General features: G+C 46.5%; 1 protein-coding gene across 3 annotated transcripts in view; it reads right to left on the bottom strand.

Moving 5' to 3' along the window:
* Positions 1 to 317: 317 nt before the first annotated feature.
* Positions 318 to 18427, bottom strand: part of XDH (xanthine dehydrogenase) — a 194070-nt gene continuing 175960 nt past the window's right edge. For all 3 annotated transcript variants that reach the window (XM_068232795.1, XM_068232794.1, XM_068232796.1), the window contains 8 exons: positions 17754 to 17882; positions 15868 to 15942; positions 13939 to 13991; positions 12385 to 12499; positions 10328 to 10393; positions 5205 to 5393; positions 4057 to 4224; positions 318 to 3451 (listed from right to left, as the gene is read on the bottom strand). In XM_068232795.1, coding sequence (XP_068088896.1) covers positions 3401 to 3451; positions 4057 to 4224; positions 5205 to 5393; positions 10328 to 10393; positions 12385 to 12499; positions 13939 to 13991; positions 15868 to 15942; positions 17754 to 17882 — 846 coding nt within the window. In that variant the 3' untranslated portion in view covers positions 318 to 3400. The remainder of the gene's footprint in view (positions 3452 to 4056; positions 4225 to 5204; positions 5394 to 10327; positions 10394 to 12384; positions 12500 to 13938; positions 13992 to 15867; positions 15943 to 17753; positions 17883 to 18427) is intronic.

Here is an 18427-nt window from a genome sequence, read left to right on the forward strand (position 1 = left end):
ATGACCCACCCCCCCTTTCCATGACCCCCCTTCTCCCTGTATATCCTGCTGCCCAACCACCCCCTTGATCCTGTGGTGCCCTAGGCCATGGCCTATGTGGCCTTGGCTTAAATCTAGCCCTGGTGGCAACAAAACTAAGTGATGTAGGTTATGATCTTCCTGTTGCCAAGGTTGGGGTAGGGAGACAGAGCCTTGCCTGGGGCGCCAACATGGCCAGAAACAGCCCCGTCTACCCGTTCCCACCTGTAACAAGAAGAAGCTTTCTCTAGAAACAGGTTTCAACAAAATGTTATTAAGCAAAACCACTTGAGTACCTCTGGCTGTTAAATACATTTTATTTATTTATTTTTATTAAAGACATCAGTGTTTTTTTTAATATTATTTATCAACAAGCAATATTTAAAAAGTACAAAAATAATTCACTGCTCATTTTTGTTGAACATTCAGGAGGTCAAACTTAAGGCTAGTTCACATGGCACCTCTCGCAGAGTGCTCTCCCATTGGCTGATGGGTTGTCCCGGCAGGAGGGCGACGGGAAGATGGCCGACGGGGGATTGTACTGCATAAGTCAATAGCCATAACCTAGCCGCTGCCTGACTGTGATGCGCGTCCCTCACAGAAGTCTGTGACAGCCGCTTTGCACAGTACTAACAGTCAAGTGCAAATAAAGGGATTTTAGCCAATCAGCTTAACATTTTCCTGCACTGGGAAGAGGGTGGGGGAACTATATGAGCAACAGAACCATCTCTATCAACTATCCATCTGAAGGAGGCCACACATTGAAAAATGAAGTGTTAGACTCAATATAAAAATCTATTAAAAAAAAAAAAAGGATATGTTGACCAATATTCTGTAATTGTATCAAGCAAACATTGATCTTGCATGTCCATTCCTTATCTAGTTTCTAGTGAGGGTAGGCGGAGTGGACAGCTGCTGTACAAGATTGAAATTCCTATAGTTTTGTGTGCTTTGGAAAGTAAGAATCCAGTGGCATTATTGGTATAAAAGGATACCAGAGGTGACATGTGACATGATGAGATAGACATGTGTATGAACAGTACATAGCACACAAATAACTGGGTTATGTTCCTTTTTTTCTTTCTCTGCCTGAAAGAGTTAAAAATCAGGTATGCAGTTTCTGTCTGGGTAGGACTATAGCATAACCCTCACTGATAAGGAATTACAGCCATAAAACACTTTCCTGTCAGAAAACGGCTTCTGAGAGAAGGAAAGAGATAAAAAAGGATCAATAGTTCATAGATTTTAGCTCTGGCATTCTTCAATGAATGTGTCATTGAGAAGAGGACATGAAACAGTAAAAAAAGAAAACCTTAAAAAGTAGGCTCATCAGATTATTTTCACCTCGTGTTTGCTTAAGGTGAGCCCATGGTGAAGAGGGAATCCTCTGGATCCTGCAGAGGCTCCCCGTGTCCTCCTCACCCTTCCCGCTGGGTCCCTCTGGGAGAGTCGGGCCTCGCCCCTCTTCATGCAAGAACGCAGCCATACAGCACGCTCACAAGCACAACCAGGCTTGCACAGTGGCACGGAACCTTTTGTACACAAGGGGCTCCGCCTCACTGTGCAGACGCGGCCGTACTCACGCAGGGGCAGTAAAGCCGCGCTTGTTCTTGTGGTCACGCTCAGAAATCCGACAAGCTCTTTTGGGGGTCAGCGAGTGTCAACGGTGGCCCCGAGGACGGTGTGGGAGGCCGATCCAGAGGTTGTCTTCTTCGTAGGTAAGTATTTGTTTATTGACAACCATCCCTCAAGTCCCCCCGGTCACAACGTGACGTTCATTTTACCAGCCAATTCGATGACTTTGATCGAGTTTGCAGGCCATCTGCTGCCCCCACCTATCAGCACAGTTTATTTTCGATTGATTGTGGGCTTTCAGTTAATTAATCAAAGTGTAATCAGATCTTTGGAAACTCTGCAAGCAGGCGGGAGAGGAACAGGCAGGGGATGGATGTTTGTATTGCATTGCACTGCATCGAGTTGTACAATGCTTGCCATCCAAACAGTGCTCAGTAGAGACCTGCAGCGGGTCGGGTACCCGCGGGTAACCCGAAATGCGGGTCGCGTTCCGGGTACCCGAATTAATTTAAGCTGCGGGTGCGAGTAGCGGTCTGCGGGTCACGGGTAGTGAAAGCAAGCTAAAAACCTTCTTTAGCTTTGGTTTGTGTATACAAATCGGTTTTATTAACTTTACAGCTCCACAATGTTACTTTAAATGTGCACTTTAGAAGAAAATGTAAAAAAGCGGGTCGCGGGCCTGCGGGTCGGGTGCGGGTAGCGGTTCTGCGGGTGCAGGTCGGGTATCAAATTCACCAGAAAGCGGGTCGCGGGTCGGGTGCGGGTATGAAAAAGGGGACCCGCGCAGGCCTCTAGTGCTCAGTAAATTTCTCCTGAAATCTATCATGTTTGACCTTTGCAGTCTGGTGTAGGAATCGATTACTATCCAATCAACTTCTGATCTGAGAGGGATCAGTTGGCTTGGCGTATCTGGTCGTAATCTGCCCACGTATGCCTAGCTTTAGTCAATACCTTGTGGTGCATTGATGGTAGACCAGTTAAATGTCAAGAGACATTAGGGCCAGGCCCGGATTTACCTTATAGGAGCCTATAGACACAGCTGTCCTGGCACCTCAGACTTCACCCTCTATGAACCTACAAACACCCGAACTGCACCGCAAGTGTGCTGGCTGTCCCAGCTGTCACTTTTCCCGTACTTCCCTTGCCTGTCAGAGGTAGCTACACGTGCCCCTTAGCATTAGGGGTCTAGAACGGTCCTCATCAGGACCCTGCATAGAGAATGAGGGAGGAAGGCACCCGGGGAGGGGAGTGAGCCGCCTTTCCATCATTAGGCACCTGTAGGCACATGCATATAGTGCCTTATGGTAAATCCAGCCCTAATTAGGGCCATCACTAACGAGGACCATGGCTCTATCCCACAGCTGGATCATCCACAAAACAATTCTAGGCAGTTGCCTAGGGCCTGGAGAGAGTCTAGGTGCCTAGTGGATGCTAGCTCCCACCAAATCTTACTAAAAAACAGTCAGGTGACCATCAGAGGTGGGTATAAACTGCTATCTTTCCTAGGGCACCATTTCATCTTAATCCATTTCTGCTCTTGCCTATCACAACTATGGAGTCTTCTCCATTCTTCCTGGCCTCAGTGTCCATACAGCTCCATCACTGCACAATACAGCATTAAATGTACAGCTATAACAACACGTCTGTACATCTCAGACAGATAATACTGTTCATGAATTAAAGGTAATTTTACAGATTCTTCCAGGCTTTGCATCATCACGATTCTGACTGCGATCATCTCAGTGCCAGAAGATCATAAATACAGATTTCCATCGTTGTGCGTTTACGGCGGCAAGGAACAGGTTCATTATACTCTGATAGACCACGGCTTAAAGGTTCCTGCTTCTGGAACTGGACACTGGTAAGCATGAAAAACAGAGAGTTATGTTATAATTTTCCTTCATTATCATCACTTTACCAGGTTAGGTAGCATAACGAGGCGGGTAGATGACAAACAAGAGTAGAACAATAACAAGAATGGTAGAGTAAGAATGGAAGAATAGGTACTTTCATGCTGCCCAGCCACACACGCTAAAATGATATTGGCCTCAATTCACTAAGCTTATCTCCTGTCTTTTATAACGTTTCTAGAGTTATCACCATGGTAATGAGGCATGTCGTATTCAGGAAACATTTTACCTCAGGTAAACCTAAAGTTAACTCTTCTGTCTTTAAGTTAACTCTTCAATCCTTAAAATAACTCCACAGTTAAAGACAGGCTGTTTATTAACTGCGTGAAAATAACTACAGAGGAGGTAAATTAACTACAGAGGAGGTAAATTAACTACAGAGGAGGTAACTTAAGGAATGAAGAGATAAGATAACTCTCTTACTGTGTGGTGGTAAGTTTTCTCCTGCGTTATTATCTCCAGCATGATCTTAGTGAATTGAGGCCATTGTGTAAGAAAGAAACTAGCAACGGTTATTTGGAATGCGCTAACACAACCTGAGCCATTTCCGTACCAGTTTGGTGAATTGGTCCACGCAGGCGTTACGTATCCTCTCCGGGGTGGCTGGACTGTCCAGCCTAAACCGGCCGGTAATACCGGACTCTGCCCTGGCCGCGGTGATGGCATCTTTGATGGCGTAGAATAAGGAGGCGGCCAAGAATAGCGGAGGCTCTCCAACGGCCTGGATCACAAACAGAAAAACAATGAGACTGGAAGGATTAAAGAGCATGGCTATTTGCTAAGGTTATTTACAAATGTGCCCATCTAGTTCCTGTACAGGGTAAATAGCGTATATGTACCAATGGTAAAGGACAACTGAAGTGAGAAGAATATGGAGGTTGCATTGAGTTCCTTTTGAACAATACCAGTTGCCTGGCAGCGCTGTTGATCTATTTGGCTGCAGAAGTGTCTGAATAACGCCAGAAACAAGCTGCATGCTTGTTCAGGGTCCGTGGCTAAAAGTATTGGAGGCAGAGGATCAGCAGGACAGCCAGGCAACTAGTATTGCTTAAAAGGAAATAAATATGGCAGCCTACATAGACCTTTCACTTCAGTTGTCCTTTAAGCTGAGATAACTGTATTTTTCCATCAAAACACAGGTCGTGGCTGGCTTTTCTTACACAGCTTCTATAGAAGTGCCTACCACACTGCAGTATGCAAACGCCTCCTCCTTCAGATATCTATTATGTAGTATAATTCCCTCCCCCAGCTGTCATGTGGGTCTTGTGGAGGAGGGGGGGGTGAATGGTGATGCAAGCTCAGTTCTCTTCACAAGGGTTTCTGTACACCCAAACAGATAAGGTAAGGTTATGATGTGTTCCACTGACCCGCTCATTTAGAGACTATGGAAGGAGTAGTTGGGGGTCAGAGACTGTAACATAGAACTTGTGTATAGTAGTCTTCAGAGAATAGTTGCAGGTTGTTTCGAAAACAACTGAATTTCATTATATGCTGTTTGATTTCAGAGTAGCCATACTTATTGCTGTACAGACTCTTTTCAGTTTATTCCACACCAATAGTATTCCGCTTATCAATAGTCCTGGAGACAAATATGAAGACAGCAAATGACGCAACCCACCAAACTCCACCAACCACTAAATCTCACTCTTATTTGGCCTGTCCTGATCGTTGAAAGGTGCCATCTCACCAGAGCTCACATACCTTGGAGGAGTAGATGGCTTTCTTGTTGGGACAATCCCGTAGAAGTGAGACGTTGAACTCTGCAGGGATGTCACCGAAGGCTGGGATTTTGTACATGCCAGGGCCTCGCGTGTAGAGGTTCCCTTCCGGGGAATACTTCAACTCTTCCAGGGTGAACAGTCCAAGGCCCTGCACAAAGGCTCCTTCCACCTGTCCAAATACGCAGACCATCACCATGAGGTCCATAATATCATAGGGGAGCATAAAACTTTTTTTTACTTCCAACTTAAAGGGACTCCGAGCAGTGCAGAAACTATGGAAAGTTGCATATCATTTTAAAGCTCTCTTTCTCCTCTTTCCAATGATATATAAATCACCGCCCTACGCCCTAGTTTTCGCTATTTTCACGATCGAAATTGCCGCGGCCGCAAATTTGAGCGCAAAAATAGAGAAAACTAAAAGGCGTAGGGCGACGATTTAGGAGTCGTCAGAAAGAGAGCTTTAAAATGATATCCATCTTCCCATAGTTACATTGTATTACACAGGGCGACTTTTCCCTGCTGAATGGAGCTGCTAACTTTGAGAAAAAGTCGCCCTGTGTAATACAATATAATTATGGAAAGATGGATATCATTTTAAAGCTCTCTTTCTCCTCTTTCTGACGACACCTAAATCGTCGCCCTACGCCTTTTAGTTTTCTCTACTTTCAAACGAAGTCGCGGCCGCGGCAATTTCGAAAACTAAAAGGCGTAGGGCGGCGGTTTATATATCATTGGAAAGAGGAGAAAGAGAGCTTTAAAATGATATGCATCTTTCCATACTTTCTGCACTGCTCGGAGTCCCTTTAAAGAGAACCCGAGGCGGGTATTTTAAATATTAAGAGAACACAGAGGCATGTTCTTTGCACAATGACATGCCTCTGTGTCTCGCTATTGCCGCCTCTATTCCCCCCCGGGGTCTGCTGTGTCCCCCTGTAAAAAGCGGCACGACAATCTGCTTGTCGCTAGCCTTGTACTTACCTGCAGCATGTCAATTAGTCAGCACTTCCCACCTCTGACCCCGCCGCTGCCCGCCTCCGTGACCTTCCTCCAATCCGAAGCTAAGCCACAACCTGGGAGGTACTTCTTGGGTCGCGGTTTAGCTTACAATTGGAGGAAGCTTACGAAGGCGGACAGAGGCGGGGGAGCACTGACTAATTGACAGGCTGCAGGTAAATACAAGGCTAGTGACAAGCAGTTTGTCACTAGCTTGGCGCTTGTCTGGAGGTGGCAATAGCGAGACACAGAGGCATGTCACTGTGCAAAGGACATGCCTGTGTTTTCTTAAAGAGAACCTGAACTGAAAATTAAAAGTCAAAATAAACATAAACACATCATACTTACCTCCTGTGTAGTCTACTCATCAATCTTCTTCTCCTCTCCTGCATCCTGTTTGTCCTCTGTGATCAATGGAATTCTCCGTCCTCCATTTTGAAAATGGCCATTACCCCCTAACAGCTTCCTAGTCAGCACACTGTTAAACTGTAATATCACCCACTTCAGCCATAGGGAAACATGGACATTACCTTGCACATTCAGTTGTAACTGACAGTTGCTGATATATAACTGACAGCAACTGGTATATTTCAGTTCTAACAAAATATTGTCACAACTGGAAGGGATCACTGTAGGAAGAAAATGATGAGCTTCTGAGAGGAACTGACGGCGAGGTTAGTATGTAATATTCATTTTCAGCTACATCATGTGTTTATTTTAAATAATTTTACTCAGTTCAGGTTCCCTTTAAGATTTAAAATACCCACCTCGGGTTCTCTATAAGGTTGATATGTACTGTCAGATATATTTTTATTTATATAGCGTCATCTTCCATAGCTCTGTACATAGTCAAAAAACAAACAGAGGGGAGCATAGATACATGATAGTTTAAAACGCTGTACAAGCAAGACATCCAGCAATACAAGTACAAATGCATACATAGTTGTTGTGGGATTTGAGATATAACCATTACTGGTACATGTTTGCATGATAACTAACAGCCGGATGAGAAACACTAGGAGGAGGTCCCAGCCCTTGCAACCTTGCATTCTAAAGCAGGCATGGGCAAATTTGGCCCTCCAGCTGTTACGGAACTACAAGTCCCACAATGCATTTGCCTTTATGAGTCATGACTGTGGCTGTCAGACTCCTGCAATGCATTGTGGGACTTGTAGTTCCATAACAGATGGAGGGCTAAGTTTGCCCATGCCTGTTCTAAAGTGTAGAGGGTTGAAGACATTAAAGAAGGAGACACAGGGGTTAGCGAATGAGACAGTGAATCGCTAAAGCTATTTATAGCCAACTAGCCAACCCGCGTCGTAGCATACGCCACATCTATCTATCTAATAGAGTATGTGCCTCAACCTTGAAGCAAGAAGAAGAAGTAGGCTTTCCATGATAAAATGTATGCGTGCTCAAACAGCAAGTTTAACCCTTTGCAAATCCGGCCTAATTGGCTATTCATGAGGCAATGCTCTTGCAAATATGCATTTGCCTTCGCATGCCAAACTATGCAGGGTCCAAAAACCAATACCGCAAAGCGATCGCCCTGCGGGAATTAGTTCATGCTACAATAGCACTACCCAGGAGCGCCACGGGGAGTCTTCCCAATGCCCCCATACAACCGGGGGGACCGCGGGGTCCCAGGCTCTCTCACTGCCTGGGAACCACAGCGGCACCCCGGAGGGGGAGGGCGCGCAGCCGACCCCCCCCCCAAGTGTGGTCAGCGCCGGGGAGAGCCGTCCGCACCCACCTCCCAATATTAAAACCAGGCACTTACCTTAACGTCCATTGCGTTCTGCTAATGCACATTAACTTGGGGGCACCACAGTAGAAAGGAGTGAAGCATGGGTCAGCCCAAGCTTTAGAGCTCAGGGCTGGCTCGCATACATACAACACTCCAGGGGGGGGGGGGGGCAGGGGAGAGGACAGGCGCAGACAACTGCAAAAAATGCTTTCCATGAGAAAATGTATGCGTGCTCAAACACCAAGTTTAACCCTAGCAAGTCTGGCTTTCCAAATCTGGCCTAATTGGCTATTCATGAAGCAATGCTCATGCAAATATGCGTTTGCTTTCGCACGCCAAACTATGCAGGGTCAAAAAACCAATACCGCGAAGCGGTCCCCTGCGGGGATTAGTTCATGCTACATTAGCACTATCCAGGAGCGCCACGGGGAGGATTCCCAATGCTCCCTTTTTATACAACCTGGGGGGACCGCGGGGTCCCAGGCTCTCCCGCCGCCTGGGAACCACAGCGGCACCCCGGAGGGGGAGGCTGGGTGGCGCAGCCGCCCCCCCCCCCCCCCCCCCCCAAGCGTGGCCAGCGCCGGGGAGAACCGTCCGCACCCACCTCCTAATATTAAAAACAGGCACTTACCTTAAAGGGAACCAGAGAGGAATGGTTTGATAAAATAGAAAAAAGATTTTATACATACCTGGGGCTTCTTCCAGCCCCATAAGCCTGGATCGCTCCCACACCGCCATCCTTCGCTTCCTGGATCCGCCGGTACCGGGCCGTCACTTCCGGCGGATGCGGCCAATTGTCCGCATCACAGGGGCTCCCTCCATACCCCTACGCATGCGACTGCGCAGTAAGCAGCCACATGCGTACCTGTATGGAGGGAGCCCCCTTTGATGCAGAGAATTGGCTGCGTCCGCCGGCCGACTCGCGGCAATGACGGGACCCGGTACCTGCGGATCCAGGCAGCAGAGGACGGCGGCGTGGGAGCGATCCAGGCGTATGGGGCTGGAGGAAGCCCCAGGTATGTATAAAAGCTTTTCGTCATCCTCTCTGGTTCCTTTTAACGTCCATTGCGTTCTTCTACATGCGCATTCATTTTCTCATGAAAAGCATTTTGTGCAGTTTGTATCCTTTGGAGGCAGGTGGTGGATGGCTTGCTCCGGTGGTGTGAACCCTGGAGTGAGTTGTCTGTGCCTGTCCTCCCCCTCCCCCTGGAGTATTGTATGTGAACCAGCCCTGAGCTCTAAAGCTTGGGGTGACCCATGCTTCTCTCCTTTCTCATGTGGTGCCCCCAAGTTAATGCGCATGTAGCAGAACGCAATGGACGTTAAGGTAAGTGCCTATTGGGAGGTGGGTGCGGACGGCTCTCCCCGGCGCTGGCCACACTTGGGGGGGGGGGTCGTCTGCGCCACCCAGCCTCCCCCTCCGGGGTGCCGCTGTGGTTCCCAGGCAGTGAGAGAGCGGTCCCCCCGGTTGTATAAAAAGGGGGCATTGGAATCCTCCCCGTGGCGCTCCTGGATAGTGCTAATGTAGCATGTAGCAGGGTGACCGCTTTGCGGTATTGGTTTGTGCATGCATTTGCAAGAGCATTGTCTCATGAATAGCCAATTAGGCCAGATTTGCAAAGCCAGACTTGCTAGGGTAAGGCCTCTTTTCCATGGACTGTTGATAGGCAGTGAAATGCCTCTCAAACTCTCACAACTGCTCAGTGCTGCCTGGTAACTGCTTGTTGCTGCCTGGTATCTGCTCACTGCTGCCTGGTAACTGCTTGCTGAGCACACAGCTCAACAGTCCATGGAAACGAGGCCTTAAACTTGGTGTTTGAGCACGCATAAATTTTCTCATGCAAAGTACTTCTTCGTCTGGCTTGAAGGTTGAGGCACGCCCTGGGGGCAGGGCACTACTTCTTCTTCTTGCTTGAAGGTTCAGGCACTTACTCTATTATATATATATAGATTATAGGCTAGTCTGAACAGGTGTGTTTTGAGAGCACATTTGAAGGTTTCCAGGCTCGGACTATGACGGACTGGCTGTGGGAGAGCATTCCAAAGGAGAGGTGATGCTCGTGAGAAGTCCTGGATGCAGGAGTGAGAGGAGATGACCAAGCTAGAGGACAAAACGTTCTCCTGGGAGGAGCAAATGTTCCCGGTCAGGGAGGCATCTGGAGATTAGTGAAGAAATGTATGAAGGTGACAACTTGTGTAGAGCTTTTGTATGATAGGGTGAGGCATTTAAACTGGATCATTTGGGTAATTGGTAACCAGTGGAGAGGTTGGCAGAGAAGAACTGCCTCAGAGGAGCGGTGGATGACATGGGCAACAGAGTTCAGTAGGGACTGGAGAGGTGCCAGTCTGGTTTTGTGACTCACCTGCCCTATATCAATGGCCGGATTCAGACTGGTGCCAACGTCCATCACGATATCTGTACGCAGGTTCTGGGTAGATAAAAGAATATTTCCTTACATAATCCATTGATTCTCCATAACACAAGCTTTTAGAACAAGTCACAGAGGGCGAGTCTGAGGCAGCTCGCTGTGCTAGGCCTCAACTGGGCCAAATAACAGATTCTCCGAGACAGAATCACTTTACCGGCAACAATCAGTAATTCTGCTACAGTTTATAAAGCAAGGACACATTTCATGCTTCACAACACAACAGAGAACACTGAATAACCCACATTGCTACATTCTCTTCCACATTCTGTGTGGGGGTGTTTTTTTTGTTTATTTCTGCGTTTTTTTATGGTCCAGAAACATGTTAAAACTGACAGCCCATGTAAATCAATTCACTTGTCAGATCTAAAGCCTGATACTTATATCCAAATTTGATTGGCCAATGTTACCTCTTCTGTGCAGTATGAGAGCTTATCTACACAATCAGTTCATAGTATTCAAAATCTGTTGGCCTTCATAGTACAGGGAGGTGGTAAAATTGGTTAGTGACTGGCCAATCATAACTGAAAGCGTGTTTCACCTTTACTGAACATAATACACTGAATGCATTAGGCTCTCAGAATTCGTATTCATGTCTAGTCTGTGACTGGAGATTTGCCCACCTCTCAGCACCAGGCTAAGCCTGCCCATTGGCGAGGATGAATTTATACTTTTTCTGTCCGTTGGCCAATTTTCTTGTTGCTTCATATTCAATTGCAACAGTGCCCATCCCTTTCCATGTGCAGCCCTCTATTCTCTAAGTAAAATACATGTACAGCAGCCCCTCCAATTCCACATGCTGTCCCCTCCTTCATGTGTATCATCCATGTACAGCAGCCCCTCTCATTCCATGTGCAGCCCCCTCTTCTATGTGTATCATCCATGTACAGCAGCCCCTCTCATTCCATGTGCCGCCCCCTCTTCTATGTGTATCATCCATGTACAGCAGCTCCCTCCCATTCCACGGGCAGCCTCCTCTTCCATGTGTAATATCCATGTACAGCAGCCCCCTCCCATTCCATGGGCAGCCTCCTCTTCCATGTGTATCATCCATGTGCAGCAGCCCCTCCCATTCCATGTGCAGCCCCCTATTCCACGTGTAACATCCATGTACAGCAGCCCCTCCCATTCCATGTGCAGCCCCCTCCTCCATGTGTAACATTCATGTACAGTAGTCCCCTCCCATTCCTGGTGCAGCCCCCTCTTCTCTGAGGAACATCCATGTACAGCAGCCCCTCCCATTCCATGTTCAGCCCCCTCTTCCATGTGTAACATCCATGTACAGCAGCCCCCTCCCATTCCAGGTGTAGCCCCCTCTTCTGTGTGTAACATCCATGTACAACAGCCCCCTCCCATTCCATGTGCAGCCCCCTCTTCCACATGTAACATCCATGTACAGCAGCTACCTCCCATTCCATGTGCAGCCCCCTCCTCCATGTGTAACATTCATGTACAGCAGTCCCCTCCCATTCCTGGTGCAGCCCCCTCTTCTCTGAGGAACATCCATGTACAGCAGCCCTTCTCTTTCATTTACAGCTCCATTGGGTAGCAGCCCCCCCCCCCCTTTCCATGAGTTGCTCCCAATTTGTAACCTTCCATTTCTATGCCCAGCCACCCCCTGGACAGATGCAGCCCAAGGCCTATGCTTTGTGGCCTTCCTAGAAATCCGTACAAGCCTATCAGTGCATTAATACAACTGCCTAATTTTACTAGTAAGGAATTTCAGGAGCATAACTCTTTTACTTTCATTTTATAGCCGGTATATGTGGATGTGGAGTTTCTGATCATTTTGACTCACAGAAGCCCCTGAAGATAAATTCTGATTCTGTATTGCACAATCACATTTTCAATTTCCATTGCCTATCATTAATTAGTCCACATTTCAAAACACTGGGAAGGTATTAAACTCCTGAATACGGCCGGCAGTGATACATCGCTCGGAGCTGCCGCCTGGGTGCTGCCGGCAGTGGAAAGAGCGGGCTGGTAGGAAATACCTTGTGGTCGCCTGTTAAGCAGTCAATCTCGACTTCGGAGCACGCCACCCCATAGCTGAAGTAGTTGCTGGGGTTGCCCTGATTCTTCTGAGGATCGTAGCCAATGCCGTCAATTCTGCAGGGAGTACAAATTGTTTAGTAGAAGCAAAATAATAAAAAAAAAATATTGTATTAGACGAACAATGAGATAACATGACAAAGTAATCTACCACCATCTAGTGGTGAGATATAGATGTTGCAACTCACAGAGCAGTGTTATCAATTAGTAGGGATAGTCAATGAGATGCAAATCATTCCGATTTGATGCCTATTTTATAAAAGAGGTGCTAATTTTTTTTTTTTTTGGGTGGGGGGGGGGGGTTGGCATATGAATAGATTTTTCACTTGATGAAGGTTGTTGTATTTACTTTAAACCCTATGAGAGAATGGGTAAGGGGTACTAACGCACTGAGGGGCAGATACCCCCCTAATTTTTAAAGGGGGCCTAGATAACACCCTAAGGCTGTGTACGTTTAGGTACACAGCCGATGAGCTGGGCGCCCCTGAACTGGGTGCATCATTTGGCTCTCCCTGCTGCCACTCAAATCAACGGCGACGTAAAATACTATTCCTCCTCCGAGCAGTAGCGACACAGAGGGAGAAATAAATTGGGGTCAGGCTATCGCTGGAACTCCGAATTACCCTTACGCACTCCCCCTCCCCCACACATTCCAGGGACATAACTAGAAATCACTGGCCCACTGAAAAACTTTGGATGCTCCCCCCCCCCAAAAAAAAAAGAACAGGCAGAATAGTAATAGCAATTAAAAAAAAAATCTTACAGTATAGGTGCCCCTAGTATAGCCAAGTATAAGTGCCCCCAGTATAGGTAGCCAGTTATAGGTGCCCCATATATAGATAGCCAGTTATTGGTGACCCCAGTATAGGTAGCCAGTTATAGGTGCCCCCTATATACATAGCCAGTTATTGGTGACCCCAGTAGAGGTAGCCAGCTTTAGGTGCCTCCAGTATAGGTAGTCTCTGCCCCCTCTACTGCATTGTGCCCCCTCCTGCACATGAAAAGCACCCTGGGTGGGCTCCCTTCCAGGCTCGGACCCACCTGCGACCACATCACTTGCAGGGGCTATTGCTACGCCCCCACCCCGCACTATAACATTACAGCTATAGCGGCGTCCAGAATTGTTGCACGGCGCTGAAACCACCTGTTTCTCTAAGGCTGCCCTCTCCCATTTTACGGTTACTCACTCCTCCTTTGTGAAGGTGAAACAATGGTGGGTAAAAGGTACTTGCCCAGCATTGGGAATGGTGTACTTTGTAAGGGGTAGTGGTCACTTTTGCTGACCTTCAGTGACAACGTACCCCCCTGCTAAATGTTGCAAGGCAGGTGGCCTAGTGTGTGACAAGAAGGTAAGTCTGCACACTCACTGTCCTCCCTCTTCTGGCCGTTAGTTAGTGCAGTTAGTACACAGGGTCTCTACTTTGAAGTGGTAAAATTGGCCAATCAAAATTGGATGTGTGTACCAGGCTTTACAATGGTCACATAAATTAACATACTTGTAAAATCCGGTTGCAGAGAGGCTGACTCTGTCCTGATAAGCCGATGTTATCTGTTACAAGAAAAAAAATAATTAACTGTATTGCTTTTGTGAGTCATTAAAAGCATGAAAAACACATAAGAAAGTAATTGCAGAAGTGATATACTCGGTACAAAGCATAAGCACTGTACTACACTGAATCTCCAGCAGATGGTGCACTCACCGTGTGTGTCTATGATATACAGTACAATTATATCCAGTAAAACAGTCATAGGGCTTGATTCACAAAAGGGTGCTAAGTTAGTTAGCACGCCTAAAAGCCTCTTAGCACGCCTAAAGCCCTTTAGGACGCGGAAACGTTGGACCGGGTGCGATCAAACCACTGCAACGGGTGCGCCCGAAACATCGCAGTTGCGATGCTTTGGGTGCACCCGGTGCAACGTTTTAGGTTTTGATCGCAGCCGGTGCGACATTTCGCGCGCACCGCTAAACGTAAAAGCTTTAATAAAAGCTTTGGGCGTGCTAACTGAGTTAGCACCCTTTTGTGAATTGAGCCCATAGTCTAACATTAGGCAGCCTTTACACTTGTCCCTGTAATATTCTGCCTTGTGTTTTTTCTATAGTTTTTCATATTTTTGATTCTGCTTGTTGTGATTTTTCTATTTCTGTGCATTGTTATGCTAAATTTTGGAACACAATGCTTGCATTGCCAATTTTTTCCTGCAGAAAATTGACACAACAATGCAAGTCAAATGCGATGCCATTGCATTGGGAATATAATATAGGTACTCACATATGTGCTATATTGCTTTTACAGGATTACCTCATGTACACCGTGCACAGGCACTTTTCTGATCACTTAAAGGGACACTTAAGTCAAACAAAAAAAATGAGTTTTACTCACCTGGGGCTTCCAATAGCCCCCTGAAGCTGTCCGGTGCCCTCGCTGTCTCCCTCCGATCCTCCTGGCCCCGCCGGCAGCCACTTCCTGTTTCGGTGACAGGAGCTGACAGGCTGGGGACGCGAGTGATTCTTCCCGTTCCTGGCCACAATAGCCTCTATGCTGCTATAACATATATCATATACCATATAGCAGCATAGAGGGTGCTAATGTGTCTGGGAACGGGAAGAATCACTCGCGTCCCCAGCCTGTCAGCTCCTGTCACCGAAACAGGAATTGGCTGCCGGCGGGGCCAGGAGGATCGGAGGGAGACGGCGAGGGTACCGGACAGCTGCAGGGGGCTATTGGACGCCCCAGGTGAGTAAAACTCATTTTTTTTGTTTGACTTAAGTGTCCCTTTAATCTTTATATCTTACTGTACTAAGTATATTATATATGTCACTACACTTGTGTTTTTAATTAATTGTATGCATACACCGCATGACTCGGGTTATACTCTTGCATGTGCTTTATTAGCACTTCCTGGAGAGGTTTGTTCTCTGTTTATTATATAATATATCTGTTGTCTGGATGATATGGGCCCTTGGTCCTTGTATCGTTTTTAATTGTTTTTATGGCTTGCTTATACCCTTTCTGGCTATGGTAAATAAACTTTTGCATTTTTGAATAGAAATGTATTGGTCTGGTCTGGATCATTCCTTTAATGATTTAGGATATGACAGTGGTGCCGTTTCCAGGGAATATTTTCTCTCTATTTGCATCTAACCTAATAGATATACATACAATAGACTGTTGTTGCTAAATAAACACTTTGTTTATACAGCAGATAAAACTGACGTTTGTTAGAAGGGATTTATCGGGGGCAGCCCTTATATTTCTAATAAGCTTCCTTTATTCAGTAAATGTTTAGGTTACGGAGTACAGTACACACAAGCAGAGAGCTTCCTTGTGAATGGAGGCCATAACCCCGATGCTGTCAGGCAAATCAGCTAAGGAGGATTCTGAAACCTAACGTACAGCAAAACAAGTCATGTGACATCTACCTACCCAGCTCTCCCATGAGCCCTTGGGGTTGGCTTTCTTGTATGGCTCCAGCCTCTCCAGCAGCGTCTGACAAGCGTTCTATAGAGAAACACCAGAATAAATCATCAGTACAGTTATCATGTAAGGAACCATTTACATAAAACAGGAACTCCGGGCTCAAAGTAAATCCCCTCCCCCATTCACAATATTGACCCTTATCTGATTAGGTTCACTTTAAATAAGATACTCACCTGAAGAGAGGGAAGCCTCAGGTTCCTATTGAGACTTTCTTTGGTGGTCCGGTGTCCCCCATTGCTCCGCATCGGGGCCGGGCAGCTTCTCTTCTTGCAGCATGGATGCACAGCAGACACGCGAGCACGACTGCGCATGCACAGCAGCACAGAGCCCGCTGCTCCGGCTTACTGCACATGTGTGGGCGGGCTTGCGCGGCCACGCTGCAAGAAGAGAAGCTGCGCGGCCCCGATGCCTTGTAGCTAATCTTCGCGCTCAGCGACGGGGGAGGGGGGGCATCAGAATACAGAGGGAAGCCTCAATAGGATTCTGAGGCTTTCCTTTCTTTAGGTAAGTATCTCAATTTGTACCTCAGCTTTGGCTCAGGTACACTTTACAATGGAAAAAGGCTGAGGATAACTTGAATAGTTCTGAATAATCTACAACATCATTCTTTTAGCCCCACTGCACTATCTTGGCAGCATGGCTATTGGGTTTATGCTGGATCAGGACATTTGGCAGGCACCTTATAGATGCCAGTGTAAATTATTGGTAATTGGGCGTACAAGCGATGAGTTGGCCGCCCAACACACATAGTAGCCAACCGGCTACTACATAGGAAATAATGGTTGAAGCCGATTGTAGATGATCAGGGATAGTTGGAAATGCCAATTTCCGATTCGGTGGAAATTCTTATTTCAGCAAATACCGATTTCCGTTACTGCGGATACTGCAGTGCTGCGTTTTCAGAATCTCCGATTTTCCACATTTTTGCGGTAAAACGGAAATACTATATAGTATTTGACTAATCGGAGAATGCAGTCAATTTCCCGTTTTCCATTTTACCACTAAAATTCAGAAAAATCGGAAATACATTGTAGTACTGAACCAATCAGAGATTGCGGTAATTTACTGCAAAAATCGATCAGAAGACTTGGTAGTATCCGAGTCGTTTGATTGGCCTATAATTACTATGGCAATCCGACTTCCGTTTTAAAAATTCTGCATTCTGTGATTGGTTGAATGATTCAGAGGGCTGTGATTGGTCTAAAATTACAGAGTTGCTGTAAATCGTATTTCCGCGGAAATCCAATTTCTGATTCTGTTTTCTGATTTTCCATCGGAACGAACATTTCCAGCCATCCTTATAGATGTTTGGTTAGAAGTGGTGGTAGCTGTTTTGAGTGTGGGGGGGTTAGTGTTGGGTATTAGGTGTGGGGTTGGATTTAGGCACTAGTAGGGAAGGGTTCATGTGAGAATGGGTGCCAGGTAAATGCATAGTAAAATATTGGTAATGTAAATGACAATGTTTTTTTCACATACTCCTTGATGCTGCCTCCTGTACCAAATGCCTGTTGGTCACAGGACTCCGTTTCCCATGATCCCTAGTGGTAAATGTAAACTGCTCATAACCCTCCCACAACACTGAACCTTTGCGGTTGGTGTGGTGTCAGTTTGCAGTTCTGTAGGCCGTCAGGTGGCATCAGTTGAATTGAGACTGTAGGTAACAAAAGCAGAAGCTTCACATTTGATCTTGGTAAGGGAGGGAGGGCAGCTGCATAGTGGACATCCAGGCCTCTGTGGGCACATCAGACCCTAGGCACCTGCCTGGGTTGCCTTGTAGATGATACGGCTCTGGTTTTAATCTCTTATTCTGAAATGTAATGAAGGCGTCTTACATAAATGGCCATGCCGTTGAGGTCGGAGCTGACGGAGGCGGCGGTCGGGGACGTGTTGGGGACAGTGTTGGTGCTCGTCTCACTGATGTGTATTTTGGAGGTTGGTATTCCCAGCGCTTTACTGGCCACCTGTAAAAAAGCAGAAAGTCACATTTATTCACAAGAGCACTGCGCTCATACGTTCAGCGTCCTGTATTACATAATGTGTATCTCTGGCTCAATCACAGGCAAGACTGCAATAACAGATTCAGCCCAATAACTCACTTCCAGGGGCGGGGACTCAATTTTGGGGGCGGAGACTCACTCAGAGCAGAGCTCAGTAAGCATGACTCCAGTGGACAGATCAGAAACCCAACTTAGACAGGGGTGTCCGGCACAGAAAGTACAGGAAATAGAGGAATATTGCCGTATATTTGTTAAAATATTTTTTTATGAAAGTGTTTTCAGTTCTTCAATAACTAAAATGTATTATTACTATTTTTGTTGTTGTTTTAATTATACAGCCCAACTTATAACATAGCGCCTAAAGGGATAGGATGAGTTGCCCAAAAAATGATAAAATGTTCTAAAAACATATTAATAACTTGTACTATCAGTCCTGCAAGTTTAGACATTTTTTTTTACCTACACTTAGTAGAAAATTATTTGAAATGAATTATATATCGTGTTTTTTT

The sequence above is a fragment of the Hyperolius riggenbachi genome, chromosome 4 (genome assembly GCF_040937935.1).
Source record: "Hyperolius riggenbachi isolate aHypRig1 chromosome 4, aHypRig1.pri, whole genome shotgun sequence".
In the NCBI taxonomy this organism is placed as follows: domain Eukaryota; kingdom Metazoa; phylum Chordata; class Amphibia; order Anura; family Hyperoliidae; genus Hyperolius; species Hyperolius riggenbachi.